General features: G+C 38.0%; 1 protein-coding gene across 1 annotated transcript; it reads left to right on the forward strand.

Moving 5' to 3' along the window:
• Nucleotides 1–10,248: 10,248 nt before the first annotated feature.
• Nucleotides 10,249–11,578, forward strand: LOC110699944 (pectinesterase inhibitor 10-like). Its single transcript, XM_021877435.1, has one exon. The coding sequence runs from the start codon at nt 10,556–10,558 to the stop codon at nt 11,177–11,179; it is 624 nt and encodes a 207-aa protein (XP_021733127.1). The 5' UTR covers nt 10,249–10,555; the 3' UTR covers nt 11,180–11,578.
• The last annotated feature ends 9,233 nt before the right edge of the window (nt 11,579–20,811 follow it).

Raw genomic sequence — 20,811 nt, forward strand, 5'->3', positions numbered from 1 at the left:
TTCTTGAGAAACAGGGTACTCATAGGGAGGACGAAGATCCCCGGAAGGAATATTCCGAAGCAAGTCGTATTGTCTTTTTACCCTGCAGGGGTAATAATAAGTTACGCGAGACAAACTTGGAAGACGGCAGAAAGGTTGCTTGTTGACACCAACCATCCTTTCTATTTTCCACCATGGGACGACCCACTTGATAGCAAAATTGCGAGATTCGAAGACCTTTCTCCACCCATGGCGCCCAGTCTCAGGGAAGCGCTTCTTCCTCCTCACAAAGCAATTGGGAGTATACTTCTCAATATCGTCCGGAGGGCTAATTAATCCTAGCCTTTCCATTAGGCACATCTGTAAAAAAAAAATTGCGATGCAAATAAATTATTATTATAATACAAAAATATATTTTTTGATTTCTGTAATTTAAAATATTATTTTTCTACCTGTAACAAAATTGGAGAGCCACGAAAAGGTGCTTTTGGGTCCCTTTTCAGTTCATCAAGACTAATCATAGTCTCTCCAACTATCAATGGCATTGGATTCCTCCTTGATTCAATTTGTTCTAAAACGGTGGTTATAATTGATTGGCCTTCATTATTTTTACCACTACTAAGAAAAAATTGATTAAGCATGCAAAATAAGAACGCCCTTCTTCTATATATATAAAAAGATTCAGAAAGAGGTTTATCAAAATAATGGCGTGCAAATTCTTTCAAATTCATTATGTTTCCATCTACTATTTTTGATAAATCCCTTTCTTTTAAATTAAAGAAGCGCTCAAAATCCTTATAATAATATGCATCTACTCTAGGGATTACTATGAGGTCTATCGCAGGGAAGCCTAAAATAGCACCAAATTCCTCTGGCAAAGGGCTAATCTCATCATACCCTATTCTAAAGCAATGAGTATCAACATTCAAAAATTCTAGAGCGGTATGTATGAAATCTAGGTCAAGATCTACCCCTTTGATGCCATAAATTCCCCCAAAGTGGAACAAATCTAATTCTTTTCTTTCTCTAGCATTGAGAGATCGACACCATTCATGAGTGTATTGGGTGAAAGTTTTGGTGACTAAAGATATGGTATTATTTTTTTCTAAGACAAAGAATTATTTTACTTGCTGGAATTATGAGAAGAATCGGCTGGACAGGGGGCTATTTATACGCGAATTGCGAGAAGTTTTAATCAGAACGAAATACGGAATCAGCGTCAATTGGCGTCAAACTCCGTAATTGGCGCCAGCCGCCAGCGCTTGGCGCCACACGCTAGGTGTAGCGCCCCACCAGCTGGCGCCAAGTTGTCACATCAGGCGCGCTTGCTTAAATTGCGTTTTTATCTTAAACTCGAGTCGGTTACTGACTTTACGGCTCCGTTTATCTTTTATAAACATCCTTTTTTATTTTTTTTTTTGAGTTAATTAATATAGCTATTATATTAATTATATTATTCTCTTTTTGGATTTATTTAGATTAATTTTCCAAATTTTTATACACACAAGCTTTTAGTTGATTTTTCCTTTTTTTTTTTTTTTTCTTTTGGGGGAGAGAGTCGGATACCCTCCATCAATAATAAAAATGACGGAATTTTTGCGCAAAATTGTTCGTCACACTTATCTTGCACACACAAACATACACATAATAATAGTAAACAAAATAAACTCATAATAGCATAAATATACAAAATGTGTCTAAAAATAATGAGTCTAAAGCAAAATTCTATAAAAAGTCAAAATAAAATATACACAGGAACAAACTACGGCGCCGGAGGACGTATACCCATCACATCGTAAAATTGCGCCGTACGAGGAGTCACCTCTCCACCAGCTCCAGCTCCAGTCTCCGCAGGAGGAGGAAAACTCAATGTAGGACCACTCCACCCAGGATCAACCTGAGGCTGTGGCTGCGGAGGCTGCTGCGATGACGAGCATACCTCGTACATCCCACCACCTCTGAAAGTCGAGGTAGCCTCTCCTACCGGTGCAGCATGAGCACCCTCAGAAGAAGATCCCGATCCCTCTACAACGTCAGCACGAGCAGCCTCAGAGTGACCGCCTCCACCCCCTGACGTAGTACGACGACGTCTCGAGCTAGACCTCGCCGGATCCGTCCGCACCTCAGGTCTCGTGCGGGTGTGAAAAGCAATAGGTTGGCCCTGCAAAAAGAATGAAATCAGAAATAAGGCAAAATCGAAGCGGTAATGCAAAATATATGTAAAGAAAGACTACCTCTCGAATGACGTCGTCCCGACGGCAGGTGGCTGCATTCCTCATCCGGACGAGCTGGCTCCGTAAGGCATCTATACATCGTCCCATCGCCGAAACCACCTCGCGTGAAAACTGTCAGAGAAACAAGTCAGTAAATATGCATAATATATGGACAGAAATTGCAAATAAACCAAGCTTACTCGAGTCTGGTGGCGAGGAATCGACCGCTCTACGAAGCGCTCACCCTCGGGAGCCGGAGGAATCATCTCCTCGATCGGCCCATATGTCCCCTGGTAATGGATGGACATACGGGGTGGCACAAACTGATAAAGCAAAAGTCAGTAAGACATTACTTGGGGGCTACTTCATGGAAAGTAAAAGCCAAAAAATCTTACCCTCACATCCTCAGCCGGTATGGGGGCTGGAGCTAACAACGGCAATAGCTCCTCAGCATAGCACTGCCCAGGGATCGCGTAGGACCGCCAAGGGGTACCAGCTCCCTCAGACATGCTCAACAACCGCGCGTCGTCGAACATGTGACGTGGTGGATCAGTAGGAACGACGAAGACATCAGAGGAATGCTTTCTAGCAACCCTCTCTCCTAAGTACGCGATCGCTCCATAAGTCCCCAGGAAATAGCGACGCTCAGCAGAATACTGTGCGGCTAACCCAGGGACTGTCCAGCCGCCCCACGGCTGGTACACCACCTCAGGCCCCTACAAAGAACATCGATCAGGCGAGAGTATACCTAAAGCATCGCGAAAAAGTAAATAAATAAAAAAAGAGAAGTCGTACTGCCATGATCCAGCTCCGGACATGCGTAGTAGACATATCCACATGGCGGCCGCCCTAAGAAGCACTCACTGGAAATCCGCGCGGCGATGGTCTCGCCGGCGCAGCAGAGGGGAAGTACTCGTAGAACCAGATCTACAAGGAATAAAAAGTGTGAGTAAATGCTAGCTAAATATGTAGATCTAAACTTTATAGGGAATAATGTTTACCTCTATGACCTTCCAAAAGGCAGACAAAGCAACATTCGTCCCAAAGGACCGGTGCCGACACGAGTCCCTCAGTGCACGAACGAAGTCAGTGTAGGCCAAGCTGGCCCAGTCATAAGTCCCGATCCGGTGAAGATCGCGGACAGCAGGAAGGTAGTAAAGCAGCGCCCTACTACCTTTGTCAGGGGAGAATGTCCCTGACAACAACATCAACGCAAAGATGCGCACCCGCTGCTCTCGGGTGGTCGCATCGTCATCAAAAGCCGCTGCCAGCGTCGAATGGCGAATTCCCCTAGCACTAAACTGAGTCGTCTCGACCTCAGCTCGGGCCCGAATAGCGATCGGCCCCAATAGCTCCTCGACCTCCACAGAAAAAACGTCGATCCCACTGTCGAACGGCAGTGGCACAGAGTTGAACTCCAGTCCTGTAATGAGACTGAAGTCCGTAGGGGTGACCATCATCTCGCCCCAAGGGAAATGGAAAGTGTTGGTGGTGTCCTAGAAGAACTCCACCAGGGCGCGCACTATATGGTGACCACCACTGGAGGCAACCATAGCCTCGGAGGTCTCGAACAAGGTAGACAGTCCACAAGACTCCCATAGGAGTCTCGTCTCAAGATCTCCGGCGATGTACATCTTGTACAAATCGCCTAAGCCATCACAGCCGGAACCGTGATAGCGCGTCCTCTCGACCGTGATGCCTCGTCTCACTCTCACAGAAATGTGGTGGACGGGGGCGAAGAACAGGGTCCGCTCATCCCACTCGGGAAGTCGACCAAGCGAAGTAGAAGGTGTGACGTCATCCTCTACGGGCTCATGCTCCCGCCGGGTATTTCGGGACCATGAACCCGAGCCTCTCTGTCTAGCCATGCTACATTGTGCAAAATCATCATAAATTAAGGTTCTGTAGTATCTAAGGTTCGCCTAGCCGCATGATACTATGTTCGCAAAAGTAGAGTATGTAGTACTAAAACAGAGCACAAATTCAAGTTGAGCATATATGGCATTTTTCAAGCAATCACACAATTTCTTGCAACACTATAGTAATTATTGTGACAAATTGGACAAGAATTGCTAGCAAAAACATCAAGAACAAGTCACATTATTCTTCACGACCTTAGGAGGTCCAACAATGGCAAATTGCTCATTTCTTCACCAAATTGAGTCAAACAAGTCTCAAATTACTCCCAAGGAAATATATAAACATAATCAAGCAATTTCATGGCATAAAACTTGACAAACAAAGCAAATTAAGCATTTTTAATTTCGAATTTACATGAAATTCGTGAATAAACATGCCAAAAATTCATAAAAACTGATGTGAGTTTGAAGAAAACTTACATAGATCGGAAAAATAGATGAAAAGAACTTTAATTTGCAACAAATTTGAGTGAATTCGGTTGAGAAACGAGCAAGAACCGAGCAATTGAAGCTTTCGGGTTTTTTTCGAGCAGTTTCGCGACGAGCAAAGCAGCAAAATGAAGAAGAAAGGGGTATATAAGGAAATTCCCGTGCTAGCGCCAAGCCCTAGGCATTGGCGTCAAAAATTAGGCTTGGCGCCTGGCGCTAAGGCTAATTGTGTGGCGCTGATGGCATTTCAGCAGCGCCAGAACACCCAGCGACTTGGTGAGGTTGTTCTACCTTTCTGCAACATATTTTTGGGTTCCTTGGTACGCCAGTTAGCCCCTCTAAGCAATTTGACATGATTTAGTAATCGGCTTGATTACATAAAGTGATCGACCTGATGAAAGATCGTCTCACTTAGCTTAAAGCGCCTAAGCATTGGCTCATTGACAAAAGGCACCGACATACAGGTTCAAAGCAGCAGAAGCACCGACGTACAGGCATAGCGGAAGCAAAGTTCCGGCAAACTTTTAAAGATCGACAGATGGAGGTCTTCGGTAATTTCCTTAGGAATTATCGCATCAAATGAGGATAACTTCAAGTGAGGATATCTTCGATGGCATTCCCTAGCTTGCGGAGAGTTGTCACAAACAACTGGAGGTAATTTCAGGCGAAGTTGTCTTCGATCATGTTCCCTTAGGCATGGAAGATGGTCATAATGTGGATGGAGATTATTTCAAGAGAAATAATCTTCGATAGTATTCCCTTGGACGTGGAATATTATCAATGCGGATGAGGATTGTTTCGAGAGAAATAATTTTCGATGGTATTCCCTTGGACTTGGAATATTATAATAGCGGAGGAGGATCGTTTCAGGCGAAGCAATCTTATAATTTGGAAGTAGTTACAGGCGTACCAGTTTTCAAGCGGGATGGCATTCTCTAGCTTGCAGGAGGTCATCAAAACAGTAAAGCGACAGCAACAATCGGTTACTTTCAGAGACGTGTGCTCGACGGTGCAAGATACGCGTTTCTTAACTCTTTTATCTGTTTAACTAATGCTAGTTTTGGAGGTATCGGTGTTACAAGAGTGGTTTAGGATCGCAGAACGTTCTGAATCATTCTCCGTCCCTACCGATTCTTTGACTTTTGTTTTCGAAACTTACGTTTCTCCAAACTCAGTCAAAGTGGGGGCTTCTGTAGACACCCATTTGTGTCTCCCCAAAACCAAACCTGGTGATGAGTACCTTTCACGTCGAATCATAATCGAATGAAGTGAAAGTGTGGAAAGTCTAGTGTTGCGGATAGTTTTAATTTCTTTTCTCTTCTCTCTGTTTTTGAAAACTTATTTTAAAGAAAACAGCCAATCTAGTTTGGTTGGTCCATGATATGGGCCCAATAATAGTGTAGTTGGATGGGGCTTGACAAGATCTTTCCAACGATATATTATAAGCCCAATTCCGATGAATATTGAGGAAGTTATGGCCAATTTACCAAACTGGGCCCGGTTTGAGCCTTATATGCGGCCCAATGATATAGAGGAGGGCCTAATATGATTTATCATTCCTAATGCAATTAGGAATGGTTTTAGTCTTCTATATTCTTCTAGAAGATTCTTTTCATTCCTAATTCAATTAGCATTGATAAATTGACTTTTGTTGACTTTTCAGAGTTTTAATTAAAATCAAATAGCATTTTCGAGGAAATTATATGATTTTATCCTCCATTACAGCAAACTTATCTGATTTTCGAAAACGCGTTAAAACCAGGCTTGGCGCCTGACCCTAGGCATTGGCGCCTGGGACCAGGCCTGGCGCCTGACGCTAGCCATTGGCTCCTGGCGCTAGTGTTGGTGCCTAGTGCCAGTTAGCCAGGGCTTGCGCCAATCTTGTTTTTTGTGCGTCAGACTCTGTTTTGTTAATTTTATCTTTTTGGCTGATTTTCTCTATAAATAACGTATTAAAAACTCCATTTTCATTCACCAATTCTCATCATTCACGAGTTCTCATCTACAATCAATTTTAATTAGCATTCGCTTACAATCATTCATTAATTTTCTCATTCATTCATCAAATCATCTTTTTTTCTTTCTCTAAACTTAGCTTTTTTCATACAAAATTCCGCATTCGCAAGATCTAGAAACACCTAGCCATATTCGAAGTTGCCTTCGCCCTAGACGTGAAAGGTTTTAATTTCTGAGGGTTTGGTCCCAAATCTCTATTTCAATTATTTAATTTAATTGTTTTGATTATTATTTTCCTTGAAGTTACTAACGTGTGTATTTTGTTATTAGAAAGAGGTACGAGGCATCAAAGTAAGTGCTTTAATGGTTTTAATTAATTTTATGATGTAGAAATCATGTTTATACTATTATTATGATATTCCTAGTATCATGTCTAGGGTAATTTTAATATTAAATATGATTCTTATGATGCTTCCTATGTTCTTCCTAATATTTATGATTGTTAGTATCATGTTAGGGCTAAAGATTTGATTTTTATTGCTTAGTGACATGCTAGGGTTTGTTATTAATCTTGTTAGTATCATGCCTAGGATCTTGCTATTATTATTATGCTTTAATATTAACATGGACATGATTATGATTATAATTGTTATAATTATTATTCATGATATTGATTATTTATTATGTTGCTTGATATTTATTTATTTTTTATTGCTTGATCACACCTTTTATGCATGTTAAAGGGAATTGGTACTTGTAATCACGCTTAATAAGATATTAATAATCTTGTTAGGGTTAATTTTGATTATAATCTCAAGTGATCGCCAATAATAGATTTATTTGTGCATTAATATTCAACCAACGTAGATAAACAGGTTTAGGGTTAAACCTATTGATTGCATGTTAATTAAAAAGCGCACATGAATACGATCAGAATAAAGTAGAGGCCTATTATTAGGGTAGGTTCAATCTCTTTTAGGTTGTATTTGTACCTTCATCCCCGAACCCTTATTTGGTTCTAGACCTTATGGAGTTGACGATCTCTTGGATCGTTAAGGGGTGTAACCTTCATCCTATGAACGGTTTACAAGTTCCTAAAACTTGTTGGCGACTCTTTTGCTCTATCTTCTTCCCTTTTGAACGCTACTGTACTTTAGTGTATGATCACAGTGGGGTTTAAGCTAGTGGGATTTAAAGCTTGAAATTTATTCCCTACAGTACTGCTCATTTCAGCCTGTTGTTGTTCGACCGTCTTAGTATGCATCACCATAACAGCAACAAAAGTAGGTTCAGGTGAACTCAAACTAAACTCATTCTCATGTCCTTCATAAGAGTGATCGAAGGATGAGTTTGTGTGGATGATAGGCTCTAATGAACCAAACACAAGACTCTCATGTGGTTCATGAGTGGAGGACGTGAGAGACCTCACAGAAGCAGCATGACGAGCACGACTTTTTCGTGCTTTGGTTGGGATTGCGTGCGCAACACCTTATGAATTGTTTGAGTGGTGCTGCTATTGCTATTTCGGATGAGTTGGTGGACTCTATTACAAAGGTGGTTAATCTTTTTCTCGCTTGAAAATGTCCTGCTGAGTTGGGAGAATACATTGCTAGTGCTCCTCTTACGCCCCTTGTTAAGCCTGGTGGTGGTATTTGGCCTATTGTTGTGGGTACCGTTTGGAGGCGTCTGGTTTCAAAGGTTAGGGCTGCTTTGATTGGTCCGCGTCTGGGAAGCTATCTAGGAGGTCTTCAGTTTGGTGTTGGGGTGCCGGCGGGTGGTGAGGCTATTCTTCATGCTGTTAATTGTTTGGTTGAGTCGCGTGGTGGTGATGTTGGCCTCTCAATGTTGCTTGTGGATTTCCAGAATGCCTTTAATTTGTTAGATTGCTCGGCTTTGTTGCGTAAGGTTCAACTCCGTTGTCCTTCTCTCTCGCGATGGGTTGAATTCTGTTACTCTACTCTAGCCAGGTTGTTTTACGGGGACCATATCTTATGGTCATGTTAGGGAGTGCAACAGGGTGATCCTCTAGGCCCTTTGCTTTTTGCTTTGGTTCTTCACCCGTTAGTGTACCAAATTAGGGATTCTTTTGACTTATGTTTGCAAGCTTGGTATTTAGATGACGGTACCATTATTGGTGATACCTTGGTGGTAGGAAAGGTTTTGGAGTTGATTTTGGCGGAGGGACCTCGTCTTGGACTCCATGTCAACGTTGCTTTCCTTGCGTCGCGTCTCCAGTCTTCAGGCTACGCTTCTTCGTAATTCTGGTATTGTTGGTTCGGGACCAGACTTCGATGATGCTCTTAGTCTTTATAACAGGACTGTGGAGACTAATCTTATGAGTAACCCTAGTGAGATCGCTACCCCTAGACTCATGAAAAGATTGACAGATATATATATTTCACGAAGGTCACTGCATCTGCGGAATCCACTTTCTCCTTATCTCCGCGTCAAGTTGCCTTATGGAAGTCCCAACAGGGGGATTACTCTTCGGCCTGGTTGCGGACGGTCCCGATATCAGGTTTGGGTCAGACTATGAATGGTAAGACTTACCGTAGTGTTCTTTGCTACCGGCTGGGTGTTCCTTTATTCTTCATTTTAACACCGTGTTCTGATTGCTCAAGGGTTTTTGATGGGGAATTTATGGGGATCATGAAGTGTCTTATGCTGGGATGGTGGGTATTAAACATCGGCACAACGTTGTTCATGACACCCTTGTTGATATTTGTTTTCGGTCTGGGATTTCTGCTCGAAAGGAGGTTAACGTTGGGTTTCTGGAGAGGACGACGGGGCTCTACGACCAGCAGATGTGTTGCTTTATTCCTGGGATAGAGGCCTTGATGTATGTGTTGATTTGATGGGGTCTTCACCTTTGACGTAATTGAGGTTGTTTGATTTCGTTCTTGGTCGTGCTGTGTCGGCGGCGGCTCAGCGGAAGCGGGACAAGTATGGGGCGCGTTGCAGAGCTATTGGTTATGGTTTACTTCCTTTCTCCTTTTTCTTCATTGGGGGAATTAGAGAAGGATGCTATTGCGTTACTGAAGCGGGTACAGGTGTTCGCTAAGACTCAGGATATTGGTGCTCGTGCAGCTGCTCACATTTTTAGTAGGATCGGGTTTGCTATAGCTAGAGGGGTGGGGCCCAGATTGTATCTCGGCTTCCCACCAATTTCTTGTAAATTGATTGACTTTGTAGGTTTTTAGTTAATAATAATAATAATAATAATAATAATAATAATAATAATAATAATAATAACAACAACAACAACAACATTAATAATAATAACATTAATAATAGTATTAATAATAATGTTGAAATCTGCTCTGCTCGGCTCTGCTTTGCTCTCCTCTCCTGAAATTTAATCTGCTCTGCTCTGCTGAAATTTAATCTGCTCTGCTCCAGTGACCCCCTGCTCTGCTCTGCCCAGAATCTCAAAAGAACAGGGCCTAAGTTAGTTTAATGACTTGTAGAGACATAAAGTAGATTAACATTCCATTAATATATCAAAATATATGTTCATTACATTTTTTCAAAGTTAGTAAATTTACCAAAATCATCTTTCAAAAAATTAAATAAAATCTCAATTTTTTTTTTTTTTGGAAGCATCAATATTACTATTTTCTTGATATTCTTCCTAGTGAGAATTTACGATCAAAATCAATAAAATTGACCACCACATATAATGACCCCAAATTACAATAATCCGTGACGAATTGAAGATCATTCACGGGAGCTAGAAAGGTATCACATCACAATTGGAATTGTTTGTAAAACTTTAATTGTTATCCTCTTAAATGGGCAAAACATGGTTATTTCCAATCATTACAAATTAACATTAACAAAATAAACAAGAAAACATCTAACCAACATAATCACATAAAAAGTTATTCATACAAACCAAATTAATTACAGCAAAGAAAGACGACACTTTACATTCACATTCTCTTCATAAAATTCTATGTATAAAATGCTCCAATCCCCAAATTTAGCCCAACTCTTCTTGTCCCTCTAAAATACATAACTGTCAAAAAAACAAACAAAACCTCATCCTTCTAAACAACCATGCATTCTCAACTTATTTTCCTCTTCCTTACATTCTTCCTCCACCATACACACTCCTTCCCCACCTCTGCCGCCACTCCGCCCGCCACCGCCACTTCTTTCGACTTCATTCGATCGAGTTGCAACACCACCCTCTACCCCGACGTATGCTACACCTCCCTCTCCCGCTACGCCAATGCAGTGCGTCTCGACCCGGCCCAACTAGCCCGTATCTCCATCGGGCTCACTCTAGGCCGGGCCCGCCACGCCTCCGCCTTCTTCACCAACACGACCCAACGGGCCGACTACGGGCCTGACCCGCGGGCCACCTCCGCCCTCCGTGACTGCTCCTCCACCTTCGGAGACGCCGTTGACCAAATACATAAATCACTCAAGGAGATGAGCCAGGTAGCTTCGGCTGTCGAGTCCTCCTCGGCCGAGGCAGTAAGGTTCCAGCTCAGTAATGTCCAGACGTGGATGAGCGCGGCTCTAACCAATGAGGATACGTGCACGGACGGATTCGAGGACGTCGGGGAGTGTCCGGTGAAAGATGAAGTGTTTGACAAGGTAGTGATTGTGAAGGAGTACACTAGTAATGCGCTTGCTTTGGTTAATAGTTTTGCAGCCTCCGTGAACACAAGATGATGAAAATAAGATTGAACATTTGGAGGTTGTTATTGTACGTTGGAAATCCACAGGATTATAATTGTAACGAACTCGTGACTTTGTGTTGTCGTGTTATTTAATCTCATTAATATGTGTGAAAGAGTCTTGGAATATACTACCGTACCAACAGTGGCATACAACTTAGTAGTGAGTATTTGTTTGTGTATGTGGGTGAATGCATAGAAGCCTAGAAGGTTTTATTATAAGAAGAGGTGTCAATTCTAGTCATATGTCGGGTTCTGTCATGTTTAATTGGGTCGAGTCATTTTTAATTTGAGTTTTACTAAATTATTACAACTATTATATCCAGTTAAATTTTAAATCGGTTCATTTTGAATTAGATCAAAGTATTTTAACATCAATTGATGATTTTTGACACATCTAGTTATAGACTTGTAGGATAATGTATTATATTGCTTAGTTATGTAAATATCGATATTTTGAAGTATGTTTTACACAGTCACAATTTTTCATCTGTTAACTCTATTGGTTCATAACTTCACTTTCTAAATTAGCAAATTTCAGACCTTTTTATTAATTATTATTATTATTATTATTATTATTATTATTATTATTATTATTATTATTATGCTCTTCTTTATTCTAAACACCACTAAACCATATCTGTAATTATAGAATTAGAAAAAAAAATAGATTCTAATAAGTTCTGATAATTACAACCAATTAACAATAATGATAAGTAGAGAGATCAGTCTACCATTGGTGCAACGATACTATATCTCACATTTAGGTGTAAAGTTTAAATTAAATAATAACACTAACAGGATAGTATTATTTGCATAAATAGATGATAATTTAGTTTATTCTACTAATTAACTACGTTACTATTTAGGGAAAGCACAGATGCACAACAAGAATAAACAAGCTTAATTAACGTGCTTTTTCTATATCATCCTGAGTGATTATCGGAGAGTGATGAAATCGTGATTGTAATTATATTCAATATTCATACATAGAATAATTAATCTTCTACTTTTGTGACATGCAAGAAGTTCACATGGGAAAAAGATGAAAAAGGACATACTTTTAATTAAAGAAGGGAGCAGTTCATTGTGGTAGGGCAATCACATTTAGTGTATCAGTTTTGTTTCAAAGCTCAATTCAATAATAAAGTGATATAATCAAAGTCAAATACGTTGGTTTGACTTTAGAAAGGATAAATGTAGGTGCTTTACTTTGAGATAATTGAAAGGATATGGACTAAGCTTGGGGTGGTTGTGATTGCTAAACAGTAGTTAACAAAACTTGAGGGTCATACCTATTAGATGTATGAGTCTTATTATTATTTTTTTTTTCTTATAAAAGTAGAAAAATAGAAGGCATTAGGAGACCCTAGGGAACTCCTATTGTATCAAAGGAAAGAATAGTAGAGTGACTAGATTTGTTACGAGAAATAATGTCCATACAATTACTAACTAAATGGCCTACATTAGCTATTCAATTAGCTGTCTGATTTGCCTTAAAAAAATATGAGGTATGCTCCAATTATATTTCAAATTTTTGAGAGATGAGTGCATATGTCCCTAATGACAAGCTTAATCTGCCAAGGAATTGACCAAGTGCGCGCCCTTGAGAGGGTTGATGAGAATGATGACAACGAGATTTAGTGCCTTCAATATGAAAATTCTTATTTTGAATTCAAGGGCCAAAGGAATAGAGTTGTTGCCTCAGCAATGAAGACAATGGTATTGCAGAGATTGAAGGTAATCACTCTAGAAGGTATCCCTGCCCACTACTGTCTCTGATAATGATTCATATTGTTGCCAATTTGTTGAGAACCGAGCTGTCAAATTAAAGTTGAGTTTGTGGAAGTTGAGGGGTGGTGCCTCCAAAGAAATCATGATGGAGTTAGATGAAGGAGGATGGGTAGAATGGGGGGGGGGGGGAAGTCGACCCCGAGGAGACAAAAGGTATTCGTATAAGTTCTATAATGCCACTCAGTGAACACAATATGCGCACGGTGGTAAATTCTCGGTATATCAAAGGAGTCTTGCCTAAACATGATGGAATTTCGTTCTTTCCAAATACTCCAAATGAGGAAGTTATTAATACTCCAAATTTCTTAGTAGCAATTTTGTAATCATGAATGCTTCTGTTAAATCATTGCAGGGAATGGTACAATCTAACCATTGTTTAACCATATATAGAATGATTCCAAACAACTTTAATGAGACATGCAGCATGTTAGATTGTTAGGAATAGAGGTTTATCGTCTCAATGAGACTACTGCATAGAATACAGGTGCCACAAGAGGCTATTCGCTGTTTATGGAGAATGTTGTGGTAACTAATCATATCACTAATACATAAAGCCGGTCTCGCAGCCAGGTCATAAGACAACGACACTTGGCAATCTAGTTTTTTGCCTAGTGCCACCCACGTAAGCAACAACCATACATAAATGTTGTGGGTACTACTATCAAATCCAACGATGAGTCCATTTGTTGTCATCTAGGTTGAGATCATGAGCTGAAGTTAATTATATAGATGAATTGAAATTGTTTTTTACTTAACTTACTTTCTTACTAAACTAAAATTATTAGAACTTAAATTATATTTACCGAACATTATTTTAAGGTGAAGAGGGCTTAGAAGAAATTGTAAAAAGTATTCTGTTCATTAGTCACATTTAGAATTATTTTACTATAAAAAATTTGAAGGAGGTCTTCTAAGTTTCTCTCTATATAAGAACAGACATAGTCATATGAGATCTAGTTTTATTCGTTTCAATGAGTATTTTATTAATATCTAATTCTGAAATTTTTTTGCTAGTGTGAGATTAAAGGTATTTACAATTAATGATTTGCATTGACATAAATGAGACTAACATTATGAAATAGATGGATCATTATTTTTTGATAAAATTGGGGTTAGTTAAAAAAAATATATATGAAAAAACAAGAGTGAATACAAGTAGTGGAGAGATGAGAGAATATAAAAATACTAAAATATGATATGAGGAGACGAGTAGTGAGGAGGAAAATAGTAATATTACGTTAAATGTTTTCAAAAAAGAAAATGGAGTAAATAATAAATTTTTGGCCATAAATGGAAAGCAGAGCAAGTAATAAAATATGGAGGTCGGAGGCAGTATGTTATTGATTGTAACACGTGGCACTGCCTACCCCCACCGGCGTAGAACTCCACCCCACCCCACCACACCACCAAATTAGAACTCCAATACACCTCACCACGCACTAGCTGAATCCTCCCACCCTTTCCTCATTCACAAGCCTTGAAACCCCCCACCTTATCCCACCACCAACTTGAAACCCTCACACGTATGAAGGATTTATGTCTTCATCGTGTGCAATTACTAGATATATAAATGGATCAAATTATGTAGATAATTAAGTTTAGACATTTGGTTCGTCGTTTTATCATAGCTAAAGGTATTGACGATCTTTGGGCTAGTAAAATAGCCCAAAGCCCAATTAGACGGATCCTATAAGGTCACACAAAGGGTCTAAATCGGGCACGAGAGGACGAGGCCCAAGATGGGCCTCATCCCCTAGTATGGTCGGCCATGAGGAGTAAGGTTGAGGGTTTTGGGCTTCCTAACCCTAATATAATTATAATGTGATTATAAATAGACTAGGTGCCTAGGGTTTGCTGGATGTATGTAATTAACTGATTAGTGAGATCAAACCCTAATTAGCAAACACGAGACCAAACCCTCTCAAACTCTCATCTCTCTCATGGCACTCTCTTCTCCATCGACGCCGGTTGTGGTGGTTCGTGGTGGTGATGGTTCGTGGTGGTCGGCTTACTCTATTAAAGGTGGTGATCGCAGTTTTTCCTTAATCAGTCGAACAATTTAGTATTGGAGGACGACTCGTTCGAAGCTCGTGGACTAAGTAGACGAGCAACGCTTGGGGCTCTATTCTCTCCTTGATTTGTCAATCAAATTGCTACATGGAATTCATGTTTCGAAGGTATGATTATGCGTAGTACCTATAAATTCCTACAGTGGTATCAGTTAGCCTCTTGCATGAACGCGCTTGATCATATTAATACGATTAATTTTGAAGTCCATGTTAATTTTATAATTATTTAAGAGGGATAAATTAATTTAATTATGGTTCAATTGTTAATTTTAATGTGATTAAACTTTTGAAATTGATTAAATGCAATTTAATTATGCTCAAAATAGCCATGAAGAGGACCGAATTAAGCCCTAGAGTATTCGAAAATTTCAAACCCTAGAACCCTAGTTTCGGATTTTCAAAAAACCCTAACCCTAATTTTGAATTATTTCGAAAATCCTAGCCGTAAATGATGATTTTTGTGCTTGATTTTGATTTAATTCAAATTGTTTCATGTTTCATAATTTTAATGGATTGATTTTATATAAAAATGTTTTATGTATGATCATCGATTTAATTTTAAAAGTTAGAATTAAATTGGGATTAATTTTATGATGAACCCTAATTTTAATAGTGAATGTTGATTTTATTTTAATTTTGGACTGATTTATTTTAATTTTTATAAAAGTTTTTTTAATTAAATTGAAAACAAAAAAAAAGAAAAAAAAATGTTTTAAGGCCGGCAGCCGCAGCTGGGTGGCGCAGCCACGGCGACTGTCGACCAGATGGTGGACAAAGAAGGAGGGGAAGGGGAGGGAAGGAGGTCCACTGGGCGTGGGCAGCAGTGTGCAAGCGTTGCACAGCTGCTGCCGCGGCTGCAGTGCTGCTATTACTGCTGCTTTTGCGGCGGTGGCTGCCGTAAGGTGGCCAGCTATCGTGGCTGGCCACGCAAGGTGGCTTGCAGCCAAGCAAGAGCTGCTGCTACGCTGTTGTCCTTGCGGTAGTGGCAGCTGTTATGGCAACCAACCACTGTGGCTAGCTTTCGCTAGACAACCACGGTGGTCGGTGTGGTGGTGCTCGATGTAAAAAAAAATTTATTTTTGAAAAATATTTCAAGATAATTACAAAATTATTTTTGGATAAAATCTTTTGTTTTAGAATAAAATCAAATATTCAAAGTTGTTATATTTGATATTATCCATATTTAAAGTTGTTAAATTGGTAATTATCCATAATTAAAGTGGTTAATTTTGGATAAGATTGATTAGGATATTAGGAGCATATTCCGAAAGGATAATAATTTATTTAAATAATGTGATTATTCCATAATTAGATTAGGATATAATTGATTTTAAAATTATTTGATTGGCTAGTAATTAGGATAGAATCTCCTAAGTTGTTAGGATAATCACGGAAGATTAAATATGATTTATCTTTTTTTATTAAAATAAGATTTGATTCTATCTCATGCCTAATTTAAAATATATAATATTTTATGATTGGTCATGAATAATATATGATATTATCTAATTTTAATTTAAAATATATGATATTTTAGGAAATGCGTTGACTTAATTATGAAGATTCGATATTGTAGTTTAGACAAGCATGTTGAGTGATTTATTATATGACACTTTTATAATATATGATATTGTGTTGTTGTATATATAGACTAGTGTGGTCTATAGATTCTAAAATACGATCTGCGCATCGTGATGTATTTTTGTAATCTAAATACGGTCTGCGTACTGTTAAGTTTTTTTGTATCTTTTATTTAAAGTAAATAGATTAGTTATTCAAAAATAGTGTTAGTCCAAAGAAGCCCATGAAGTGAAGGCCCAAAGGAGCAAGGTGGGTGGAGATCCATGATGATTCAAGTGGGAGCTTTTCATTTCTAGTTTTCCTATGACTTAGGGGCCATACTATGTCATGTTTTATTGCATTAGTAGATTATGCATGTTAAATTTTATTTATGTTGATTGATGATGCGCTAGAGCTCACTAAATAATCACATCATAATGAATCTAGGTCCTAGTAATATTGAGATTGTTTTTCCAATTAAAAACCCGACAAACCCTTGATATTTAAGATAGGTCATGCCAAAGCTAGGTGTCCTTTTATATCTTGGGATACTTGGGGTAAATCAAAATTTACAAATTTAATTGGTTATGCTCAACAAGGTTACCTAAAGAGTTTAGAACCTTGAAGCAAAGGGAAATAATTAAACATGTGATGATTAATTATTCAACCAAGAGTTACAAGAGTTGTAATCAGTAAAGAGTTTACTCACCTTGAAAATTTAATGGTTGATGGTAGGGCCAAAGTCTGGTCAATTATTGCACAAATAAAGGGTCTTGGAATCACTTAAAATTCAATTGGGATAATTTAATTATTGAATAAAGTGTTTTAAAGTTACCTATATTAATTGTTTATGGTACTTTAAATTTTAATTAAACATATTTATTTAACTTTGCCTTATTTTGTCTTAGATGGGTAGCCGTAACAATGATGACAGTAATTCTTTACCACCAACAATGAAAACAAGGCTTAATTTTCTCAACTTCAACGATTGGGAAAGCGAACTTAGAAGTGTTCTAAGGAACGAAAATCTCGAATTTCGTTTAGACTTACCAATTGAGGGCAGATTTAGTCCAGGCATGACTCCTGAGAAGAATTTGAGAAATGCTTCAGATTCTAAGAGAGTCGCATATGTAATGTTGTCTTCTATTACAGAGGATTGGGCTAGAAGATTCATGGACTATGAACCTTATCTCTTACTCAAGTGCTTAAGTGATGTTTGCAATGGAATACTGAATTCCCATGTTGATGGGAAATTGGATGGAAACGTCGAGGAAATCGTTAATATGGTTTCCAAGAACGACAACTCTTGGAATAGAAATATTAGGTGTGAAACCTACAAGATCAATGGCGAGATAATTTCGAGAAAACTCTTGCCAGGCCAGTCAGTACATATTCATGTGGATATGATGGTTCAACTATTTAATCGCATGAGTATGTTAGGGATACCATACAAATATCATCAGGTTCATGACATAATAATTCTACATTCTCTACATGACGATTTTGACCTCGAAAAACTTTCACAAGATGATGAGGATTCTGCGGTCAAGCTAGTTGATTTACTCAAGAATCATGCAGAGAATTACCTAAAAGGAGAATAAGTCAGTGCTTGAACAAGGATGTCCTCACTAGGATGAAGTAATAGGTAAGAGTTACCTAATATCCTATGTTACAAACATTTTAACTTTCACTTAGATATGTGATACCAAGTTGTAGTGATTAACATTATGAATGTTGCGCAGGGACTGCAAACAAGTGAGGCTAGCATGGAAATGGAGCTTTAAGGTGCATTAGAAGTGTTTGAGTGGCCAGAGATAGCTTCATAGTTTTATTTTTTGATCATTTTATCATGATTTTAGAACAATTTCCAGTTTTTGATGAGACAATATTTCAATTTTCTGTTTGAATATTGATTTAGTTTTACTTGGCTTGGACAAGTGTTGATCCATGACCAAGGTAATAAATTGTTTTCATTTATGCTAGATACGAGTTAATTTTGTTTAATGACATTGATAAAAGTAGATCACAAAATTAATATTAGATGATTCAAAGTAAACTTACTTACAACAAAGTAAGATTAGGTCACATAAACCATTTTCACATCCAAAGTTACATTGGATGGACTCTTATTTTTATTTGATTATGAATCACTTGAGAATTAGAAGTCATGCTTGATAAGGTAAGATGACCAAGTTGCCTTTTAGTTAAAAGGGTAAAAGAGCTAATGACCTTTTGGAACACAAACATATGATGTGTGTGAACCAATAAGTTCAAGAATTAGCAAAGATATTTAACTATTTCATTACTTTTACTAACAATTTAAGTAACTATGTTGATAATTACTTAATTAAGGAAAACTTGGAAACATTGAAACGTTCAAAATTCCAAAATGAAATGTAAAATTAGTTTGAGATAAGCAATTTAACACTACAATATGATTGTTGTGATAAATATTTAACTCAAAAGTAAATGATTATCTAAGAGGGAATTGTTGGATTAGTTCACAATCCAGAAACATTACAATTAAAATGTATGTTAAATGAAGGAATCAAACTTTGCTTGCCATGGTTTGATCCTAGATTAACTTTAATGATTTACAAATATCATTTTGAGGACATATATTACAAACAACAATTGCGAATATACTAAACAGGAAACTTAACCAAAGCAGAAGAAAAGATGTCATAAGAGTTGTGATTTGGAAATATTCCAAAAGTTATCTTTTCTAAAAAGGATTAAGGGTTATGAAATCAATGTAAAATGTTTACAAAGATGACATAATGCACCCTAAATCAGACAAATAGTTCTTCATGGGTTATCTCATGGAAACTAAGAGGTATTATTCCTACAATCGCGTAGAAAACAAAGTGTTTGTCGCTCGCGATAATGTCTTTACAAAAAGAAATCTCTTCCTACAAAGCCAAGTGGGAGTAAATTTAGATCTCGATGAGATTCGAGATGAGCAACAAATGGATGTGGATAACACTACATCAGAGACGAAGGAATATAAAGTCAGCTAATTTGATAAACCATATGTCGAAGCAAGCTAATTCTATTAGCGAGGCTTCTATCGTCCCACTTGAGTGAAAGGCTTCAAAGAGTTGAAGAGAATAATTCAATTATTGCTCATACCTATTGTAGGTTACTTGGGATCAAAACAAACAGTTTGTTGAAATTCTAAAAAAGGTGGATTCTAAAATTTTCCTAATGGAATGGTTGGAATCCATGCCCTACAAGCAAGCTTTGGATGAGTACCAACTCAGGAAATGGCTTAAATCCATAATGGACTCCATGTCTGTAAAGATGTACTAGTGCATGATAGTCTTACAAATAGGGTCAAACCTATTAGATGCGTAAGCCTAAGAAATTAACAGTTTTGCGACAGCCAAATTCCGTCGCTAAAATACCTAAAACCGTCGCAAAAAATAGTTACGACAATCAACCATCGTAATAAGTTTGTCGTAATGAGGATTGTTGCAAAATTTCATTTTTACGACAGTTTGTATGTCGTAAAAAATAATTACGACGGTTTTACTAATTTCATCGACAGTTTTGTATTTTGTCGCAAAAAAAAACTTACGACAGGTTATAGCCGTCGCAATTTACGACGGTTTAGGAAACTATAGAAAAAAACAATTTTAGCGACGGCCAGCCGTCGCAAAAAAAAAAAAGAAATAAAAAAAAAAAAGAAACCCACTCTAGCCCCTTCACCAACAGTAACCCTTGAACGCCAGCACAAGCTACCAACCCCAACATACCAAACCACCTATCGCCACCAATAACCACCCTAAACCGCCACCAAATGAAACCCAAAAACACAAATACCCACACACACATACTGTACATCTGAAATTAACCACAAAAATAACAAATATTTTGACCATTGAAACAATTATAAATCGAAATGAAACGAAAATAACAAAATCGAAATTTAAACAAAATAACAAATATCAGAATTAAAACAAAATAACAAATATCAAAATTAAACTAAAATATCAAAAATAAACATAAAGAAACGAAAATTAAACAAAAATAAAAGAAATAAATGAACGAAAACATAAATAAACTAGAATTAAACATAAATCGAAATCAAACAAAATTAACAAAACTGAAATCAAAACCAAGAAATAATGAAAACAAAAATAACAAAATAAAAAAGCAATTAAAACCCTAAATATCGAAAATAAACCGACATAATTAGAAA

This window comes from Chenopodium quinoa, unplaced genomic scaffold, assembly GCF_001683475.1.
Source record: "Chenopodium quinoa cultivar QQ74 unplaced genomic scaffold, ASM168347v1, whole genome shotgun sequence".
Taxonomy (NCBI): Eukaryota; Viridiplantae; Streptophyta; class Magnoliopsida; order Caryophyllales; family Amaranthaceae; genus Chenopodium; species Chenopodium quinoa.